We start from the raw sequence: 20,408 nt of genomic DNA, 5'->3' as shown, positions 1-20,408 counted from the left end.
GCTGGGGCGGGGGGCGGGGGGGATTCCGGCCGTATCTGTCCCACCCGTAGGACTGACCCCGCCAGGACAAGGAGAGAGGAGACTGGGTAGTTTGGGGGAGCAGCCCAGGCAGGGGACCCCCTCAGGCAGCTGTGCTTCTCCCCAGGGGCAGCCTACTGCCAGTTCATGGACATGCTCTTCCCCGGCTGTGTGCACTTGAGGAAGGTGAAGTTCCAGGCCAAACTAGAGCACGAGTACATCCACAACTTCAAGGTGCTGCAAGCAGCTTTCAAGAAGATGGGTGTTGACAAAGTAGGTGCCTGCGCTCCGGGGGGCCCTGAGGAGCTGTGTGACCCTGGGGAAGAAGATGACCCGCCAGCCGGGGCAGCAGGGGCTGCTGGGGTCATTCCAGCTCTCACGCCTCCCTCCACCCCCCTGCTCTCCGGAGGGAATGTTCCCCCAGCTCAAGGCATGGTGGAAAAACCCCCACACTTGATATCCTATCCTGCCGACATTCCTTCCCCTTCCTTCTCTCTGGACCCTGTCTGTCTCAGCAGCTGGGGCTCAGTGCGCCGCTCCTACTAAGGTCCTTCTCTGTAGGGCCTGAGGAAAGTCTCTTGGCTCACTCTACTGCCTCAGTGGCCCCCAGCCCCTGGTTCCGGCACCCCCACCCCACAGGCACACGGCGGCAGCACCGAGGGCGAGGGCCGCAGCCGGCTCCTCCCGTGCCTGGAGGAGAGGGCCGTCTCTGGCTCCCAGGCCCGGCCACGGCGTCCCGGCTCCGGTGCCGAGGGAGGGGCCCCGTGGAGAAGGTGGAAGACGCCGCAGCCCAGGAGCTGGCTTTCCTGAGAGCAGTGGACCCTCTCACAGAGGAAGGCAGCCCTGCGGCAGCAGGTGGCTAAAGTTCTCTGCTTGTGTGGTCTGTTTCAGATAATTCCCGTAGAGAAATTAGTGAAAGGAAAATTCCAAGATAATTTTGAGTTTATTCAGTGGTTTAAGAAATTCTTTGACGCAAACTATGACGGAAAGGATTACAACCCTCTGCTGGCGCGGCAGGGCCAGGACGTAGCGCCCCCTCCTAACCCAGGTGATCAGATCTTCAACAAATCCAAGAAACTCATTGGCACAGCAGGTAACGTGCCCGAGCTGGGGGAGGGAGCGTGGGGGGCCGGACCGGCATGGCTCCGCAGCCGGGATCGCCCCCCTGAGCCGCCGGCCCGGCCCTGCCAGCCTAGAGGAGACTGTTATCACGGAGTTCAGATGACGCCGCCTGCTGCCCGCCCAGACCAGGGGGAATCACAGTAGGGAGGACAGGGCTGGAAAGAGGGCCGCAAACGGAGAGCCACCGGCACCAGCCATGGGGGCAGTGGTGCTGGGAGGCCCAGGGCACTGGCTTTGTGCCTTGAGATGACGGGGCGGCATGTGGCGCGGTTCGTCTGTCCAGGTCCATCCAGGCCAGGAGCCTGGTGCCAGCACCACACACCCTTCTTGCCCCCTGCCCACTGGACGCCCCCCCCCCGCCCGCCCCGGGGACAGGAGTCTGCCAAGCTTCCCCCATTGGGATCCGATCTTCCCCTATTCCAAAGGCCCACAGCCCTGAGTCCTCAAGAGATGAGTCTTTTGAAAGGAGGCTTTGTCTGGGTTCGAGAGGAAAAGGGAGAGAAGCAATAGGGCGTTTGGGGGATGAGAGGGTTGGGGAAAGGAAGAGAAAGGAGCAGCCCCAGCATCTGAACCCGTCATAGCAGAGCCACTCCTCTGTTTGCGCTGCTGCCCCGCCTGGGCCTGCCCCCCCCCCCCCCTTCACCTGCTTGCTTTGTGTTAGAAGCAGCCAGCTCTGTCTAGGGAGCGGCCATAGCTAGAAGACAAGTGGCCTCAGCATGCCGGGCTTGTGGGGGAGGAGCCGGGGTCCCGGAGTCAGGCCCAGCAGACAACACAGAGCCCATCCGGAGGCAGGGATGCTGGGAGGGGCAGGGACCCTGAGACTGAGCTCATCCCCGGGGAGGGTGGGGCTTCTGTCGGGAAAGACCCAGCAAGTGCCAGACTTGAGACCCTGCACCAGTTGCTTTTCCTCAGACTCTGGCTGACAGTACAAGAGGGCCCAACACTCCCAGCCCCACTTCCCAAATCCTCCTTCCTGGTTGCCCTCACCTCTCCCTCAGGCCAGCTCCCCCCCCCCTCCCCACACCTCATACCTTCTTTGCTTCCCTATAGTCCCTGCTCTCCCAGGCTTGCCAAAGAGCTGCCCGGCTGCTGGCTGCTGTGGTGTCAGTGTGGCCATGGCTTGAGGCCTAGATGTCGATGCCCCTCCCGAGTGGGAGAGGAGGGGAGGGCAAGAGTGCCTGCCTTTCGCATGGGCCTGCCCCCGCAGTCATCACACCAGGCTGTCTCAGGCCCCGCGAGCCGTGGGCTCACGTGGCCCCATCCGACCTTTCTCCTCTGGGCAGTTCCACAGAGGACGTCCCCCACAGGCCCCAAAAACATGCAGACCTCTGGCCGGCTGAGCAATGTGGCCCCACCCTGCATCCTCCGGAAGAACCCCCCATCAGCCCGGAATGGCGGCCATGAGACCGATGCCCAGATTCTCGAACTCAATCAGCAGGTGAGTAGGGTGGGCGAGGGTCACTGAGAGAGCCCTCAACAAAAGCCAGGACCTTGGGTGGGAAGGGGAGTCTGGGGCAGGGGCCTCTGGCCTGAACACCGCCTTGTCCCCAAGCAGCTATTGGATTTGAAGCTGACGGTGGATGGGCTGGAGAAGGAGCGTGACTTCTACTTCAGCAAACTTCGAGACATCGAGCTCATCTGCCAGGAACACGAAAGTGAGAACAGCCCGGTTATCTCGGGCATCATAGGCATTCTCTATGCCACCGAGGTGAGCTCTGCCTTCACCCGCTCATGTCCCAGGCCCACTGGGCCCTCCCCACCGTGCCCCCTGCAGACCACAAGGGGTAGCACCCGAGGGGCCTGGGGGAACAGGGTGGGGAGAGCCCACTGAAGTCAGAGCCCAGGGTCACACAGAGATCAGCAGGGGAGGTGGGACTGGCTCCCAGCAGAAGTCTCCCCCTCTGCCTGGCCTGCCTGGCTCACCACTTCCCTCTCCCTTCCCGCCCTCCAGGAAGGATTTGCACCCCCCGAGGACGATGAGATTGAGGAACACCAACAGGAAGACCAAGACGAGTACTGAGGGCGGCTCCAGCCCTGGCTGACTGCACGGCTGCCGTGCCTCCCCCGCCCTGCTCCCGCCCCACATTATAATCCTTTCCTTACAGCCGGTCGGCGCCGGGTGCTTTGTGTCAGTGCCGCAGCACTGGGGAGTCAGGCAAGGAGCGAGGCTTGTGGGGACGGGGCAGGTGAGCAGGCAGAGGCCCGGTGGGCGCTGGGCGAGGCCTCTGTCCACTCCTCCACCCCTATTTATTTCCGTTGTCTCTACGCTGTGTCGGCCAACACTTCCCAGGGTGGCGCTGCCGCCGCCCGCCCCAGCCAGCCGCCCGCTCCCCTGACAGCCAGCAGCTGTATATTTGACAAAGTCATTGGTATATTTTTACTTACTGGATTTTCCTTGCACTTTACCTGTTCTTTTCCCAGGGCTGACAGCACGGGGCTCCGGGGCAGTGTGCCTGGCTTGGCATCCCTACCCCATTGCTGGGAGCCTCGGCAGGACTCACCCGTTCTTATTTATTTTGTCTTCTGACTTCCCAGTAGTTGAGGGCAAGGCTGATGTCGGGAGAGGGATAAGGGGACCGAGTGGGGGGTGCCTGAGGCCCCGGTGGTCAGGGAGAGGCGGGGGGAGCACGTGAGGGATGAAAATGACCTCCCGGCACCAGGCTCACCCACCCTCGGCCCCCTGCCCCCAGCACCGAAGCCCAGCACCGCCCCCAGGCCCCCAGCCACCCCTTCTGCAGCTTGGTTCATACCACACAGATTCTGCCTGGACCTTCCTGTTCGTCTGCCTCCCATCTGCCCTCCTCCCCGACCTCTGCCCCCTCGGGCCACCCAGCCTGCATATGTGTTCACTTTTATTTAAATAAACTTGTGTGGTAAAAGTCCATGCCCTGTCTCCCTCAAGCGAGCCACGGCCTGGGTCTCAATGTTTTTCTCCTCCCGAGCACTCCCCTCTCCAGAGGTGCCGGCCACGGAGCACTGCACCCCCGCCATCCTCTGTCAGGCCTAGAAACTGCCATTGGCGCTTGGCCTCAGAGGCCAGCTCTGACCTAGTCCCCATCTCTCAACACTCGGGCCGGGGCTCTAAGGGAAGGAATTCACGGAGGCCCCAAAGCCTTCCAATCCCCGTGAAGGAACAAAGTTTGGGGCCATGGCTGTGACGATGGGCAACCCAGTAAAGTGGCTGGGGGTGGGGGCAGTAACTGGGGGCGGGCTGGGGGCCCGGCCAAGGGTTGCTTTGGTTCAGTCTCCTTTGGACCAGTCGGGGCGCATATTGTTATATACCTCACAACTGTGATCCAGCTGGGGACAAGGTATTATGTGACAGAGAGAGCTGAGTGGGTTACAAAGAGCAAGCAGCTCTGAGTGCTGAAGCCTAGGACAGCAGTGCCCGAGTGGTTCCTTCTTCGAACAAGCTCTGAGGAACCAGGAGTCAGGAAGCCTCACGTCATCCACACAGCCCTACATTCCTGGTGCGTGCCCCGGCAAAGGGCCATCGTAACCAATGGCCCGGAAGCCGGCCAGGGACCGAGGGCCCTGAAATGAATGTGGGAACCAGGCCCAATCAAACAAAGTCATCTCATTTACTGATGAAGGGACCAAGGCCTGCTTGTGACATGACTTGCTCAAGGTGGTAAAAATCTAGGTTAGACTTCAGACCTCCTGACGCATGATTCGGCGCTCATCCCCAAAGACCACGGAGGTGTGACCTCCAGGGTGTTCTTTGTGTGGCTGCAGGCTAGTAGTCCTTGTGTTTCCTCATCATCCTGAATTATGATCAAACTGGAACTGTTTCTCCTGTGACCCTGCTCCCTGAGCCTCTGCCAGACCACTGCCATTTCTCCAATGACTCCAGATAGAAGCCTTAGAGAAGCAGTTCATTCCTCGTCATTCCTCATTCGCTTCACCTCCTCCTTTTGACTCCCACCCCCACATAGATAGATACTTCTAGCCCTATTCTACTTCTGTTTTTCTCCTCCCAACAAGTTCCTTGCCTGCTTTTATTGATCGTTATGACTTTTAATTCCCTTGCCTCACTTCAAAGGGCTTTCCCTCCATTATTCCAGGTAGACACTGTAAGAGGTAGGGGTGCCCGGGGGGCTCAGTTGGTTAAGCATCCGACTTCAGCTCAGGTCATGATCTCACAGTTCGTGAGTTCAAGCCCCACGTCGGGCTCTGTGCTGACAGCTCAGAGCCCGGAGCCTGCTTCAGATTCTGTGTCTCCCTCTCTCTACCCCTTACCCGCTCATACTCTGTCTCTCTGTGTCTCTCTCTAAAATAAATAAACATTAAAAAAAAAAAAAAAAAAAAGAGGCTAAAGTAGTTGTTCTGTGTGGCCCTAATCTTCAGGCCAAGACCTCACCCCGCCAGCAAAGTGGGTGTGGTCGCCAAAACAATGCCTCCTCCCTAAAGGTGTCCGGGTCATAATTCCCAGAACTTGGAAGATGTTAGGTTACATAACAAAGGGGGATTAAGGTTGCGAGTGGAATTAAGTCACTAATCAGTTGACCTTAAAATAAGGAGAGTATTGTGGGTTATCCAGATGGGCCCAGTGTAATCACAGGGTCCATTCAAGTGGAAGGGGAGCAGAGGAGTGATACCCTGTGAGAAGGACTCAATCTGCTGGCTTTGACGGTGGGAGGGGCCTGAGCAAAGAAACTCGGGCAGCTTCTAGATGCTGCGAAAGGTGAAAAAACAGATACTCCCGCAGAGCCTGCAGAATGGATCACTGTCCTGCAGACACCGTAGTTGAGCCCAGTGAGACCCTGCCAGACCCTGCCCCTCCAGAACTATAAGATAATAAACGTGTTGTTTTCATCCACTGAGTTTACGGCAAGTTTGTTACGGCAGCGATAAAAATCTAACGTGGTGAGTCACACTGCTTCGGTGAGCTCACCCTTCCTGCCCCCACACTAGACACCCACCTGTCCTGCTTGACCCCACCTCTTGATTCTTCCCTCAGACCCCACGTGGGCAGCTGCCCAAGTCCGCTGCACGGCTAGTGTCTGAGGCTGCTCTTGGAACGCCCAGAGTTCAGGGACATAAAGCCACTGCCGCCGCCTCCACCTCTTCCCAGTACCCTCATCATACTAAGTCTCTTCCTCGTGGAACACTTAGACGGTGAACTATAATTTTCTGCTTCCACATTTGTCTCACACAGGCTTCGAGTTCCTCACAAGCAAGTGAGGTGAAGCCTCTAGCCCCCCCTGGCACAGTGCCAGGTGCTTAGGTAAGCTGCCGGACCCTACGGAGCACGCCAAGGTGGGTTATTGGTCCCCTGCAAAGGCGCCCCTATACTGAACACTCGGTGTGCGCCGCAGAAACCCCCACACCTCCAGGAAGGTCAACGCCCCAGCCTCCTCCCAATCTTAGAAAGTGCTTAGAAAGTGCAGAAGCGCCTAAGTAAGTGAATGACTTCTCACCCCTGGATACCAAGGTACAACAAATGAGCGGTCAGACCGTGCCAAAGAAAGATAGAAAAGAAAGCCCCTCCCATCCTTTTTAACTACCTCCACCACGGGGCAGACCCTACGGAAAGCCCGGCCCGTTCTGTTTCTCTTCAGGAAAGAACATCTCTTCGGTGACCCTACACGTGACACAAAAAGGGTTGAGCAAAGGAGATCTTGTGGTGAGGTCGAGTAGAACTAAACCGACGATCTGAAAAAAATGAACTGATGAACGAGCAGCTCAATTACGGTCCTGGGCAAAAGCACTCCATTTCGGAGGAAACGGAGGCAAGGTCAGCCACAGTCAGGCCAGAAGGGGCTAGAGGACAGGCAGGAGGCATTGCCCCCACCCCACCCTATCCTTCACATATACTCACTTATTTTTCCAAAACAGTAGATTGTGCCACTTTCTCACTGGCTTCCCAGTCCACATTTCTGGCAGACCATAGCATATGGGTTCAGATCGCTTTCCACCCTTCTTCACCTCCCAAATCTCATCAAACACCATCACACTGAACTACTTCGTTTCCCAGCTTTGCCCTGCTGTGCCCCACCTCCAGGCTTTCACTTAAAGCAATGAACCCATACGGCTGGCCTGTTCTTTGCACCTGTCCTGATCGCCAACCAGTGAAAATTCTCCCTGTCCCCGGACCCATCTCAAATGCCACCTCTTTTCAGGAAGGCTTCTCTAACCTCCTTCCTATCCTTAGGATATCCTTAGGATATCCTCATCACTTCCCAAGCTGTTCATCCTGTAGGCATTTGGACTCTATCAGTTGTTACTACAAGGCCTCGCCTGTCTTGTACCTGAGTACGGCAGGTATGAATCTCATCCTTAAATGTAGGAGTGTCCCTGAAACAGCACATTCCCTTAATTGTAATAAGTTACTTTCATTTCTCCTCTCCTCCTCCTCCCCTACTGGGATGCTTTACATTTTGAGGTTTCACATGATACTACAAGCATGGTGGAAAGCCCTCCAGGGACAGAGAAAGTCAGCAGTAACCTCTTTGAGTGATTCCTCAGGTCTGGGGCTCTTCTTGATGACTCCCTGCCACATCTGGGACTTGGGACTGACTCTTTCACTGAGGGTCAGAGCCATTCTTTCCTATTCCCTGTAAGGGGAAACAGTCCTGGCTGTCCCAGAACCCCAGACTTTTCTATCAGCGGGGGCCTCCATTTCCTGCCCTCCAAACACTTCCCCTACCCGCAAGCTCCATCCTCTTCCTTGTTCTTCCACAATAGATTTTTATAGCCCAATAACTTAAAGTTTAACCACTAACAACAAAAAAAACTAGCACTTTCCTAGAAGGGAGAAAGCATGTAATCTTCAACCTCGCCCCGAAGGTAAGGAGAATGTTCCATTCCATCTTTCTGGCACCACTAGAAAGCAAAGAAAACCGCAATTGGTTACATTTCCAAGTCACCCAAGCAGTGGCCTTCATACAGTAAATGCCCAATTAAAATGCTCTGAATACAACAGCCTCTCATCTCAACGCCTTTGCGTGGATTTTTTTTTTTTTTTTTTTTTTTTTTTCTTTGCTAGGAAGGAGACCCCAGCCGCCCGGCCGGACCCGATACCTTGCTAGAGATAACGCGGCGAAAACGAAAGACTACAAGTCCCAGGCTGCCTTGCGGTCGGCGTCACGCGCCGCGAGGCCCTGCGAGGAGACGTGGCAGAGCGCGGTGCATCCGCGCCGGACCGGAAAGCCCAGGGAGGTGGCAGTGGCGGGAGGGTCGGAGCCATGGCAGCTAAGGCGGCTGGTGGGGGGCGCTGGGAGGTGGTGAGGAAAGGGCGGCGGCCCGGGGCCGGCGGCAGTGGTAGAAGCGGCGGAGGGGACCGCCGGGCTCTCGGGGAGGCGAACGGTGTGTGGAAATACGACCTGACCCGTGAGTACCCACCCGGCCGGCCGCCAGCGCCGCCTCCCGGCCCCGGGCCTGCCCCTCCGGCGAGGTAGCGAGCAGCCACCCGAGCCCCTGGGCTGTCCTGCCGATCGGCACCCCCCGTTCGGCGAGCGCTGCCGTGCGTCGCCTCTTGAGCCTCACAGGAGGTAGACAGCGCTAGGAGGGAGCTGTCCCCGTCTCGCAGATGAGTTAACCGAGGCCCAGTGGAGTTAGGTGCCCTTTCCCGGGGTCACATGTCAGAGGGGACCAGGACTGCTGTCTGCACACACCCTACCAGCTGTTCCCGGCCCTAGCCTGGCCTCTGGGGCCAATGTCTGAGAGCTGGGGAGAGGCAGCCGGCTTCATCGTGCTCGGTGCCGCCTCCTTGAGTAACCAGCAGGTACTGGGGGGGGGGGGGGGGGGGGGGGAGAGACCGACGGGGGGGCCCGGCAGCGGAAGGAACGACCCCACCACTCATTCTCAACACCCAGTATTTAAGTGGCGCCTCTTTCCTCGAAGTCTCCTGGAGAGTGGAGAGAGCTTGCCACTTGTTGATTATAGAGTTGTCACACTGGAACCAAGACAGAAAAGTCCTGACCTCCCAGACTGGTAGCCACTCACCAAGGAAGCCAGCCCTCTGTATCCTACTCCTCTGCTAGTTCCCACGTACTCTGACTTACCTAATAAAGAAATGCCTCACCTCGTTGAAAGAGCCTATGAACTCAAGAGCTGCCATGGCCGAAAGAAGCCACCGGGAGGGCTGCCCGCCCTGCTCCTTAAGCAGGACGCAAGAAGGGGCGTTGAGGCAGGCTCCCCACTGGAGACGAATTCGGTGGCAATGTGGGGGAAGGCACCGCTGTTCCCGTGAGGCCCTCATGACTCAAGGATGGTCCCCCTTTCTCTGCCTGTCATTACCCCAGCTCCAATTCAGACGACAAGCACCCTTTACGAGCGGGGCTTTGAGAGAATCCTGAAGCGGCAGAATAAGGAGCAAGTTCCACCCCCTGCTGTGGAGCCTAAGAAACCCGGGAACAAGAAGCAGACTAAGAAGGCGGCCACCCTCGCCAACCAGAACCGGAAGCAGGGTCGCTTCCGCAGCCTGGAGGAGGCACTGAAAGTTGTGAGTGTGCCTAGACTTTAGGCGGGGAGACAACAGGGACGTGAGGCGTGGAGAAGATGAAAGGAACAAGGGGGTGGCGGTGGCCGCCGAGGGACCTGCGGAACTCGAGACACTACTTTTGGGAGGAAGCATTCAGGAAAGGGCAGAAATCCCAAGGTATAGAATGCTTGCATTTAAGACGGATCCGGAAATAAGTTTCTAGGGAAACCTAGATTAGTGCAAGGAGAGCCTTGAAGACCCAGGGATACTGGGGAGAGGGGAGAGAAACAGCTGTGGTTCCTCGCCCTGTGGAAGCAGCAGTGTTTCATTTTCCGTCTGGTCCCCTTGAACGTGTGAAGGGCTTAAGAGTATTGGGCCTTGAGATCAGCAATCCCAGCTGTACTCTTTTCCCCAAATATCCGGGTGCAGCAATGTTGTGGCATTCCGCATACTTAACACTTAAAAGCAGAAACCCTTTTTTCCTTCTGCCTTCACCTAGTTCACCCGTTTTCCCACCTCTGTCCTGTTTCCCTGTACTCACTCATAACGCACCACGGGGGGCCTGTGTCCCTGGCAGCTCGACGTGGCAGCTCTGCAGAAAGAGCTAGACAAGAGCCAGAGCGTGTTCTCTGGAAACCCATCCGTGTGGTTGAAGGACCTGGCCAGCTATCTCAACTACAAGCTCCAAGCGCCTCTAAGTGAACCCACTCTAAGCCAGCACACTCACGGTTAGTTCTTCTGACTCCCTCAAAATCAGACCAGTTCAAGAAAACACCGAAAGGGCTGTGCGTCAGCACATGAGTTAGTAAAAGAGCCCAGTGCCCCTACCCTGTCCTGATTCCTGTGCGTGAATCAAAGATCATAACAGCTGTGACAGCGCCTGGGCCTCACTGGGATAGGGAGGATGCCAGCCTCAGTGCAGGGGGCCTCTGCCTGCACTCCCCATCCTCAGGGAGTGCACAGAGCTGCAGAAGCTTCTGGTCCTAGCACTCACGTGGAGGCCTGTCGGCCCCAGATTATCCCTACAGCCTGGTAAACCGGGAGCTGCGTGGGATCATCCGAGGGCTACTGGCCAAGGCAGCAGGGTCTCTGGAGCTCTTTTTTGACCACTGTCTGTTCACTATGCTGCAAGAACTGGATAAGACGCCAGGTGAGTGGGCCCCCCTGTGAGGGTTAGGGCCCCCCCCGCATCTTGGAAACCTACTAGTCCCTTTTTCCTACTTCCAGATGGGCTGGGTGGTTCTGTTTCCAACAGGGAAATGTACTGATCTCCACACTCTTTTGGAAAGAGAAAGTTAGAAGTCGCTGGGCCTGCGTTCTGGGCTCACAGCTGCTAGAAGGGAGATTTCAGATTTGGGATGTCAAGTAGGGTATGTACGTCTGAGAACACATGTCTCTTCAGGGGAGTCACTACATGGTTACCGCATCTGTATCCAGGCCATTCTGCAAGACAAGCCCAAGATTGCCACCATGAACCTGGGCAAGGTGAGCTCAGGCGGGTGGTGGGGACACCAGGAGGCTAGGACTGGGGAGGCTGGGCAGAATCTACACTCTGGACCGAGTTAAGGGGTAGTAGAAGACCCTGTAAGACCAGTATTGATGGCTAATGCTGCTAGTGCTTGCCCTGGATGTATGTGCTTTGTATGTACGTGAGGTAGGTACTGCCGTTACTCTCATTTTATAGAGGAGGAGGTTGAGCTGCGGAGGGGTTCAGTAACTTTCCTAGAGTTAGTAAACTAGTAAGCGGAAAGTATGGTCGAAGGCCACAGCCTGGTGCCAGAGCACATGCTCTGAATCACTACCCTGTACTACTCCACTGCTCCGTGGCCTGTCCCTTGTCTCCCTGTTGACATCTCTTCCTGCCTGGCGTTGGGGTGCTCCTGGTGCTTTGCCCCATCCCAACCTGCCTTTCCCACCGGTCTCCTCAGTTCCTGGAACTGCTAAGGTCTCACCAGAGCCGTCCAGCGAAGTGTCTGACCATCATGTGGGCCCTGGGTCAAGCAGGTTTTACCAACCTCACTGAAGGACTGAAAGGTAACAGAGAAGGGGGGCAGGAAGAAGGGTGGTCTTGGAAGCAGTAAGCTTTTTAACATCCCCAGTGGGTCCGAGCCTGAGTCTTCCTCCCTGAACTTTGTCTCCTCAGTGTGGCTAGGGATCATGCTGCCTGTGCTGGGCATCAAGTCTCTGTCTCCCTTCGCCATTGCATACCTGGATCGGCTGCTCCTGTGAGTAATTGGGCGGGGGGGGGGGGGGGGCGGGCAGCCAGGAAGGCTTATGGTGTCCAAAGTTCCTGCTTCAGGGGCACCTCGGTCAGCTGAGCATCTGATTCCTGATTTTGGCTCGGGTCATGATCTCATGGTTTGTGGGTTTGAGCCCTGCATCGGGCTCTGCACTGACGGTGCTGAGCCTGCTTGGGATTCTCTCTCTCTCCCTCTCTCTGCCGCTCCCCTGCTCATGCTCCCTCCCTCAAAATAAATTAAAAAAAACTTTTTAAAAATTTTAAAACAAAAAAACACAAAGTAGCTGTTTCAGCAAAACGGGGTGCTGTGATCCTGGCCTCCATAGATGTGAGGAAAACCAGGACCAGCCCCTCCGGATCAGGATGTGAGGAAGGAAAGGAAAGAAGCTATTAAGGGGTAGGGGGTGGGGCAGGGTTTATGCCCATTTCCCTAGATGTTGGGTTTAGCTGGGTTCACAGCCTGTATGGTAGTCTCCACAAGTCTATTCCTTCCTTCCCCCATAGGATGCACCCCAACCTCACCAAGGGCTTTGGCATGATTGGCCCCAAGGACTTCTTCCCACTTCTGGACTTTGCCTACATGCCCAACAACTCCCTGACACCCAGGTAGGACTGCCCTGGGGCACACCTGCTGTGAAGGATCCCAGCAGAGTCAGGAGCAGGCAGCATATTTCCTGTCCCCTCTTCTCCAACCATCCTAAATTTGAGATTCTCAACCTGCAAGGTTCAAGGGATCGGTGAACCTCCTGAGATTATGTGGGCCCTCGAGTATCATTGCCATATGGACGTTTTCCTGGGGAGAAGATCCATGACTTCAACAGATTTCCCGGGGACTCTCTGTGTTTGAAAAGACTCCTTGCCATTATAAGGCCCTTAGCGACTCCCCTCTCTCGGGCAGGAAAAGGGACACCTCACATAGCTCCATTTAGAGCCTGTGCCTGGCTCTCCTCCCCACCCCCACCCCAGCCTGCAGGAGCAGCTGTGTCAGCTCTACCCCCGACTGAAGGTGCTGGCGTTCGGGGCGAGGCCGGAATCCATCCTGCATACGTACTTCCCCTCCTTCCTGTCCAGAGCCACCCCTAGCTGCCCTCCTGAGATGAAGAAAGAGGTGAGGAAGTGGTGGGAGGCCGCTGCAGAGGTCCCTACCTGCTGGTGAGGTCCCTGCCTTCACGGGACCCGTTTCCTGGGCACCTCCTTAGCTCTTGATAGCCACCCGCCCCACTCGCACACCACCCTCACGAGGACGGAGCTAAGCTGGTCTCTGATGTCCTGCCTCTTGTGGACGGGTGACCTTCCAGCTCAAGCTCTAGGTTGGGAGTTCCAGCCTCCCCGTTACGACCTCTCAGACATTTCTGGGGTCTTGGCATGATTTCTCCATTCTCTGGGATGGGTGTGTTGCCTGGGCTGCCCCACTTGGGGGCCAGGGGTTACCTCTCATCACCCTCCCCTCCAGCCAGCCCCAGGCCCCAGCAGTTTCTCCTGTCCCCCATGCAGCTCCTGAGCAGCCTGACCGAGTGCCTGACGGTGGACCCCCTCAGCGCCAGTGTCTGGAGGCAGCTGTACCCCAAGCACTTGTCACAGTCCAGGCAGGTGGGGGTGGGGGGCTGCCCACCTCCAGTCCATACAGAGAAGCCTAATCCATGCTTCCCCACCTGTCCCTAGCCTAGAAGTAGAAGGGGAAAATCTGTCACTGTCCTTTGGGTTCGTGCCTCTCAAATTGAGCGGGAACGTTGCTGGGGTGGCCTCTAGGAAGCTGCCCACTGTGGGAGGGAAGTGAAGGAGCCAGGGCCTAAAGGGGGACGGGAAGGGCCAAGTGGGCCCCCTGATTGCAAGGGGTTGTGCTTTCCCCATAGCCTGCTGCTGGAACACCTGCTCAGGTCCTGGGAGCAGATTCCCAAGAAGGTGAGGAGCTGGGAGGACATGGCAGGCTGAGCCTCGTCTGGGTTCTGGGTTCGTACCCTTCAACCACTGCCCCCCTCCCTGAGAAGGCACTGTATTCACTGCGTGGACAGTGAAACAGGGTGGAGGCTCGGTTCCCTTACAGACTGAATGCTGTCCTCTCAACCCAGACTTTTCTTATCCGATAGACACAGAAGTCTTTGCAAGAAACCATTCAGTCCTTCAAGCTTACCAACCAGGAACTGCTAAGGAAGGGCAGCTGCAACAACCAGGATGCCGTCACCTGTGACACAGCCTGCAAGGTACCAGCACCCAGCTCTCCCCAGCCCGCGCACCGTCCTACACCTGTGGCTCAGCACATTCTCCGCCCCACCTGTCCCTGGAGGGGAGGAGGCCTGGCTTGAGGCCCGCTTTAGGAGGCGAGGACCACCCCCTTCCCTTCTGACCACCGGTCCTTCCCCCTCCCCTCGTAGGGCCTGTTGCAGCAGGCACGGGGCTACCGGCTGCCCTGGACACGGCTGCTCCTACTGGTGCTGATCTTTGCCGTAGGTTTCCTGTGCCATGACTTCCGGTCACATAGCTCTTTCCAGGGTAAGCAGTGATTGGCAGGTGAGGAAGATAGCACGAGGGTGAGGCACGGAGCTAGGTGTAGTGGCCACTGCCCCTAATACAGCCTTGTCCTAGTCCTACAGAAGAAACCTTTCCAGGCAGGCTTTTCTGTCCACAACTGTGACATTACCGCTTCAGATTGGACTGTTGCTTTGCAGTGTAGAAATGCTTGTGTATGCACGGTCTTGTTTGAGAAAGTGTTATCTCCTTTTTAACTCCTGAGGAAATTGAGGGTCACATTTACCAATTAGCTTCAGATCACGGCTGGTAAGTAGACGGGTGGACCCTCCAACCCAGGCTTCCTGACACCTGCCTGGCTGCCTCATTCCCATTCACCCGGCCCAGCAGGAGAAATGGGCTCAGCTCCCCAGGCCTGCACCCCTCCCTCCAAGCGAGCATGCTCCAGAGCAGACTGGAGCCAGCTCTGCAGCCCTGTGAGCACGCTGCGTTCTGCTACATCCCCCACTGGGCCTGCTCTGGGGCCTGTAGTGTCTGTCTCCCCACTCCCTGTCCCCCTTGCCCCCCAGCTCACCACGGGCCCCCTTTACTCAGCCTCCCTCTCTGGCCGGTTGCTTCAATCATCTGGGTTCTTGCCTGCTGGCCAGCACGTATGTGCCAAGGTCTACTCCTACAGCCTGCAAGGCTACAGGTGAGCTCCGCCTGGGGAGGGGAGAAAGGAGGTGGCTGGGAGAGGGCTTGGTGTTCGAGGTGGTGGCGGTATCGGTCGGGAACGATGGCAGTTTTCCCTCCCCAAGGCCTCCCTTCCCCCCAGCTGTTCTCAGGGGAGCCGAGCTGTCTGAGGAAACTCGGCCTTCCTTTCTCCCCTCCATCTTGTACAGCTGGCTGCAGGAGACCCTGCCAGCCTGGGGCTCCCACCTGCTGACTGTGGTGAGGCCCGGTTTGCAGCTGGCCTGGACCCACACCAATGCCACAGTCAGCTTTCTTTCTGCCCACTGTGCCTCCCACCTTGCCTGGGCTGGTGACAGCCTCGCCGGCCTCTCCCAGAGGGTAAGCCAGATACAGGGAGAATGGCTGGTCTGCCCAGGGGCCGGAAGGTGCAGCCCCGTGTGGAGCGGGTCCTCAGGACCAGGATGCGTTCTCCCGGTGCTCTAACCGCCCCCGTGCTCTGTGCTCCAGCTACAGATCCAGCTCCCCGACACCCTGATCCAGCTGCTCCAGTCTCTGAGGGAGCTGCTCCTGCTGCTTTACCACAGTGTGTTGCTGCCGCTGTGGCACGTCCTGCTAGAGGCCCTGGCCCGGGCCCAGGAGCGCTGCCATGAGGCGTGCAGGTGAGAGCCGCGTCCAGCGCTGCAGCAGGAGCCCCGGAGCCCCCTGCCCTTTCCCCAGGGTCAGGGCTCTCCGTCCAGTCTCTCCCTGTGCCCCGCCCCAGCGGTCAAGCGTCCCTCGGCGACTCCGGGATGCGGGTTGTGGGTCTGAGCGCAACCCTGTGACTTGACACCGCCTCCGAACCCCCACAAATGTTCTGCTTTCCTCCCAGAGGTGAGGTGACTTGGGACTGCGTGAGGACACAGCTCAGTGCGGCTGCCCGCTGGACCTGGCTCTGCCTACAGGACATCACCGTGGCTTTCTTGGACTGGGCACTTGCCATGATATCCCAGCAATAGGCCCCGCATCCCTGTCTGGGGCAGCCCTCGGAGACTGCTGGGGGGTTTCCGCAAAGGAGTCTTTTTTACTTGGCGGCCGAGTTCTGTCTCCTAGGCAAGTGGCCAGTGGCCTCTGTCCCACTTCTACCTTTGGTGGGGACTGAGCCCAGAGGCATCTCAGCCTCCTACCCCTGATCCCACTGAACACTTGCCTGGCCCTGTTGCATGTAGCTCCTGGCCTCTGTCCTCAGGCCGGTAGCCTCTGTAGCCCGTTCTGGTCTCCTGCTCTCCACTTCCTTCCATCTCATCCCCGAAGCCCCAAAACAGCTCCTCTCCAAAGTGGTGGGACTCCACTGAGTGACATCTGCATTCTTTTGATGAGTGATTCCTGCTCCCAGACTTTGGTCACGGTGGAACAAGGAGAGGGGCCTCCAGAAGAATATAGCACCGTAGTGGGCGACAGCGGCCTCGCCTCAACCCACAGCCTGGGCGTGACTGTCGGTGGACGTGAGGGCTGGCCGGAAAGGACTTTCACCTCCAAATGCCCAACTTAAGTCCTTTGAGGCCCCTCACTGCCCCCCCTCCATCGTGGTCCTACTTCCTTACTCTCCACTCCCCTTTGTTGCTGGGGGACTCTGCCTCAAGGTTCAGCTTATCTCTGCCGCCCAGCCCTACCGTCTGCCTGGAGAGCAAAGCCCAGGTGGTTGTGTGCCTCGGGCCCAGCGAACCTTCCAGCAGCCCGTCGAGATGGGATTCAGCATGTGGCCCCTGGGTATGCCTACTGGGTGGAATAAAGGACACAGGTGTGATTGCCAGCTTTCCTGTCCGCATCGTCACGTCGGGATTCCCGTGGTTGTGAACGGGACGGCGAAACACTGGGCATATGCGTGTTCTCCTTTGGCCCCCTGCCTCCTGGAGGTTGTAGCCACTGGCTGCAGGGGAGCTTCTGGCAGGGAAAGCTCATGCCCATCACTCTAAACTTGGACCTGTTGAGGATTCCAGACGCTCCTTTTGCTGCCCTAATCATATTGTCTCACTTGCCACTATGATTCGTGTCCCAACACCTACCTTGATGGCTTGACTATTTTAAGCTGGAAAAAGCAGGGAGAGTTTCCTAGGGGAATTCTTGGTCTGTGATTGGTGGTGTTCTCTTCCTTGCTAGGACCTTCATTTTATTTTATTTTATTTTTTTATTTTTATTTTTATTTTTATTTGTTTTTAGGTAGGCTCCACGCCCAGTGTGGGGCTTGAACTCACAACCCTGAGATCAGAGAGTCACATGCTCTCGGAGAGAGCCAGCCAGGCTCCTTGCCAGGACCTCAATTTATTAATTAGTTTTATAAGGCAAGGAGTGAAAGATGTAGGACTCCAAAAGACACATGAGTCAAGGGCCTATCACCAAGGCCCCTTTTTGTTTTTGACTGGGGACCGTAAGAGAGCTGCACAGGCTTTCCAGTCTCACCTCAAGATTCTAATGTTTGAAATGTAAGCAGTGCTAGAGGTGCACTATCCACTCCAACCCCCCCAGGCTGGTTCCTGCTTCCATCAAACCCTGAGATGACAGCAGGATGATGGCCAGCTACCACTTTCCCATTCAGTTGTTGCCCTGAGACTCTGCCTATCAAGTAGCCAGCGTAGAAAAATCATGGCACAAAGTGAGGTCATGAGTACAATGGCGTCTCCCGTTGTGTTCTCTTCCCTTGATAGGATGTAACTCTTACCTGTCGACCGTTAAACAGTCCACATTGGGCAGAACCCTGCTCCTAGTGGCAGGTGACCACGACCATTTTTCCCAAGGGAAAAAAACCCACCTGGCAGCTAAGGTCTGGGACTGCTAGGCAGGACTGTCCAAGGGTCCCAAGACCTCACTTCTTCCCAGTCAGAGACAGGTGCAATTCTTAAGAATAGCGAATCCTTCTAACTGGCCTGAATTCAAGGCAAGTTGAAGGAAGGGCTGCTGTGAACCTGGCTTGGCAACAGCATAGGACAAGTAAAATGACGACCCTGTCCTATGATGATATTGAATCACCAACGCTGCTGGACTGTCACAATCCAGCAAATCAAAGAATGCCACTTAGGAGTGCCGCATTGGTTTCTAGTGTGTACGAGATTTACCTTGCTGGGTTTGTTTAATTTCTGACCTAGAATCCTGGGGTACAACGTGTAATCAGGTTGGCTGGGGCCTCCACAGCTTTTCATAGGGACACTGACACCCTAATTGGCTTTATTTGATAAACCCCGTTGTTTGACCTGTTATTGGAATTGTCCAGAATTTCTCCAGTGTCAAGAGAAGTAGTCCAACACTGCACCTGCTGTCCAATAAAGCTAAACCAGACACCCAGAAGTTTCACATTTGGCAGACCTGTCAATGCACAAGCATCTAAGCTGAGCCAGTGAACCGACCTAGTGTGGACTAGACGAGCAGACCCAGGCTGACAGGTGGGCTATCACCCTATGATGATGGGGGGTACTGGAGGGACAGAAGTCACCTGACGCCTCAGAAGGTCACATTTGGACATTGTAACTTTACTTTTTACACAGCTGGAGTTCTACAGATAACATGCCTCAAACAACGAAGGGCAGTTTGAGTATGGTTATCTTTTGTCAATCTCTTACCAACTCCTGTATGGGCCTGCGAGTTCTGGTACAAGACTCATTTGAAACACTTCTTCCCAAAAGGCTTAAAGCACGTTTCTGGATGTGTACCTATAGCGCCAGCTTTACAGCAGGGCAGCTTAATGGGTGGTCTGACTTCCCCAAAGCATGGCGTCGCTAGACTCACCTGTAGCATTGCCAGTCCCTTCTCAAATGCCATCACCCCTGGGGTGGAGCGTTTCCCACGGAGATGGGCATGCCTGCCTGTTCAAACGATGATTTCAAAGACTCTCTAAGGACATAGGAAAATGCTTATAATTGAGCTCAATTTGTTGAAAATGGGCTATAATAAAAGTATCCAGAAGAGCGTTGGCAAGGATGTGGAGAAATTAGAACCCTCCTACACTGCTGGTGGGAATATAAAATGGTTCAGTCAGTGTGGAAAAAATTTGGTGGTTCCTCAAAGAGTTAAACATATAATTACCACAAACCCCAGCGATGTCACTCCTAAACACCCAAGATAAAAACACATATCCACACAGAAACTTGTACATGAATGTTTATAGCACTGTTATTCATAAAAGTTAAAAGGTGGGAACAGCCCAAATGCCCATCAATAGATGGATAAACAAAATGGTATAGTGATACAATGGAATATTATGCAACCACCAAAAGGGAGAAGGTGCTGACACGTAACACAACCCGGAAGAGTCTCAAAAACATTATGACAAGTGGAAGAAATCGGACACAAAAGGTCACATATCTTATTATTTCTCTTATATGGGATCTCCAGAATAGGCAAAGCCATAGAGAAAAAGCAGGTTAGTGGTTGCCTGGGCAGGGGCGCCGGTCAGGGAGTGGGGGAGTGGTGGTGGGGAATGATTACTTAAAGAGTACAGGATGTTCTTCTAGGGTGATGAAAAAAATAAGTTTTGAAACTAGAGAGAAATGATAATTTGCATAATACTGTGAATGCACGAAGTGCTACTGAGCCGTTCATACTTTAAAACGGTTCATTGTATGTTATGGGAATCTCGTCTTAAAAAAAAAAAAAAGTTCGGTTTACCAGCATCCTTCCCCTCAAGAAAGAGAGTCAATGGGCACACTAAAGACTGAGCCAAGAAAACTGCCCAAATTAACACTCTCGGACACAGTGGTAGCATTTGAAGCAGCAGAATGAAGCTAAACTAAGAAATCGGTGGGGAGATGTTAACCTCCTGCTTCGTGGGTGGGCGCAAGAGTGAAAGCCCTGTGTGCTCAGTGACATCAGAGACCTCGGATTTAAAGTGTAGGGCTGCAACGGGTCCTAAAACCATCACTGGACCTGGATTTAACCGGGGCGACTGTGACTCCAGGTAGCCCAGGCCGCAGAGCTGGAAATGGTCCAGGTCTTCCCACACAGGCACTCCGCCAGACCACCAAGCAAAGCTTCGTAGGGGAGGTGGGTTTTAGGTTGGCTTCAAAGCCCCAGGAAATTCTGGTGGGCAAAGGATTGTAGGTTGGCATTCCAGGCCCTTGGAAAGAGGCGCGGAGGTGTGACGAGATAGGGGCAGGGGCGGACGGGTGGACTTGGCCTCGCCCAGGGCCCCCTCCGCTCTTGCGGCCAGGCCGGAATCGCAGGCTTTCTGCGCCGCGGGACGGTGCGCTGTCCTGCACACAGCGAACAGCTCTGTGGTTTGCATGTTTCATGCTCCAGCCAGAACGAATAAATCCTGACAAAACGTTGGTTAACTGACCTAATGAATGTCCTTCACATCAGGAGAGCAGTAGGATTTTACCGGCGCCCCAAGACACCGAAGGGAAATCTGGAGCAAAGAGCGAAAGTAAGCCCTCGGCTTTGCAAACTGGACTTGCGCCTTGCAACTGCAGAGCACAGGTGCGTGCCCGCCGCGCACGG

General features: G+C 55.8%; 2 protein-coding genes and 1 long non-coding RNA gene across 8 annotated transcripts in view; 2 read left to right on the top strand and 1 right to left on the bottom strand.

Moving 5' to 3' along the window:
- Nucleotides 1-4,022, top strand: part of MAPRE3 (microtubule associated protein RP/EB family member 3) — a 54,309-nt gene extending 50,287 nt beyond the window's left edge. For 4 of the 5 annotated variants that reach the window (XM_023252019.2, XM_006930422.5, XM_019827786.3 and 1 more), the window contains 5 exons: nucleotides 146-291; nucleotides 910-1,111; nucleotides 2,424-2,578; nucleotides 2,696-2,848; nucleotides 3,092-4,022. In XM_023252019.2, coding sequence (XP_023107787.1) covers nucleotides 146-291; nucleotides 910-1,111; nucleotides 2,424-2,578; nucleotides 2,696-2,848; nucleotides 3,092-3,160 — 725 coding nt within the window. In that variant the 3' untranslated portion in view covers nucleotides 3,161-4,022. The remainder of the gene's footprint in view (nucleotides 1-145; nucleotides 292-909; nucleotides 1,112-2,423; nucleotides 2,579-2,695; nucleotides 2,849-3,091) is intronic. The other variant, XM_019827785.3, reaches the window with a different exon arrangement.
- Nucleotides 4,023-7,888: 3,866 nt separating this feature from the next.
- LOC109498332 lies at nucleotides 7,889-8,304 on the bottom strand. Its single transcript, XR_002155104.3, has 2 exons — nucleotides 8,164-8,304; nucleotides 7,889-7,965 (listed from the first exon to the last, which is right to left on the bottom strand). It is a non-coding gene; the product is annotated as an uncharacterized LOC109498332 (long non-coding RNA).
- On the top strand, nucleotides 8,286-16,731 carry TMEM214 (transmembrane protein 214). 2 transcript variants are annotated; one of them, XM_023252017.2, is made up of 17 exons: nucleotides 8,288-8,472; nucleotides 9,387-9,586; nucleotides 10,143-10,293; nucleotides 10,581-10,715; nucleotides 10,968-11,050; nucleotides 11,494-11,599; nucleotides 11,709-11,790; nucleotides 12,309-12,410; nucleotides 12,771-12,912; nucleotides 13,299-13,390; nucleotides 13,658-13,706; nucleotides 13,892-14,005; nucleotides 14,177-14,294; nucleotides 14,865-14,961; nucleotides 15,152-15,320; nucleotides 15,450-15,601; nucleotides 15,811-16,731. In XM_023252017.2, the coding sequence occupies exons 1-17, from the start codon at nucleotides 8,328-8,330 to the stop codon at nucleotides 15,935-15,937; spliced, it is 2,064 nt and encodes a 687-aa protein (XP_023107785.1). In that variant the 5' UTR covers nucleotides 8,288-8,327; the 3' UTR covers nucleotides 15,938-16,731. The 2 variants fall into 2 exon arrangements, with proteins under 2 accessions (XP_023107786.2, XP_023107785.1); XM_023252018.2 differs by lacking the exon at nucleotides 15,811-16,731 and having other exon boundaries at nucleotides 8,286-8,472; nucleotides 14,840-14,961; nucleotides 15,450-15,592.
- The last annotated feature ends 3,677 nt before the right edge of the window (nucleotides 16,732-20,408 follow it).

The sequence above is a fragment of the Felis catus genome, chromosome A3 (assembly GCF_018350175.1).
Source record: "Felis catus isolate Fca126 chromosome A3, F.catus_Fca126_mat1.0, whole genome shotgun sequence".
NCBI classification, from domain to species: Eukaryota; Metazoa; Chordata; class Mammalia; order Carnivora; family Felidae; genus Felis; species Felis catus.
The sequence above is the reverse complement of the archived record's forward strand: the minus strand, read 5'-3'. Positions and strand labels throughout refer to the sequence as shown.

What these genes read in the sequence shown, in the direction of transcription:
- TMEM214 (XM_023252017.2), top strand. Translation starts at nt 8,328, where the DNA reads ATGGCAGCTAAGGCGGCTGGTGGGGGGCGCTGGGAGGTGGTGAGGAAA. An exon ending in CCTCACTGAAGGACTGAAAG is followed by an intron (nt 11,600 to 11,708) that starts GTAACAGAGAAG and finishes TTGTCTCCTCAG; the next exon opens with TGTGGCTAGGGATCATGCTG. An exon ending in GGGAGCAGATTCCCAAGAAG is followed by an intron (nt 13,707 to 13,891) that starts GTGAGGAGCTGG and finishes CTTATCCGATAG; the next exon opens with ACACAGAAGTCTTTGCAAGA.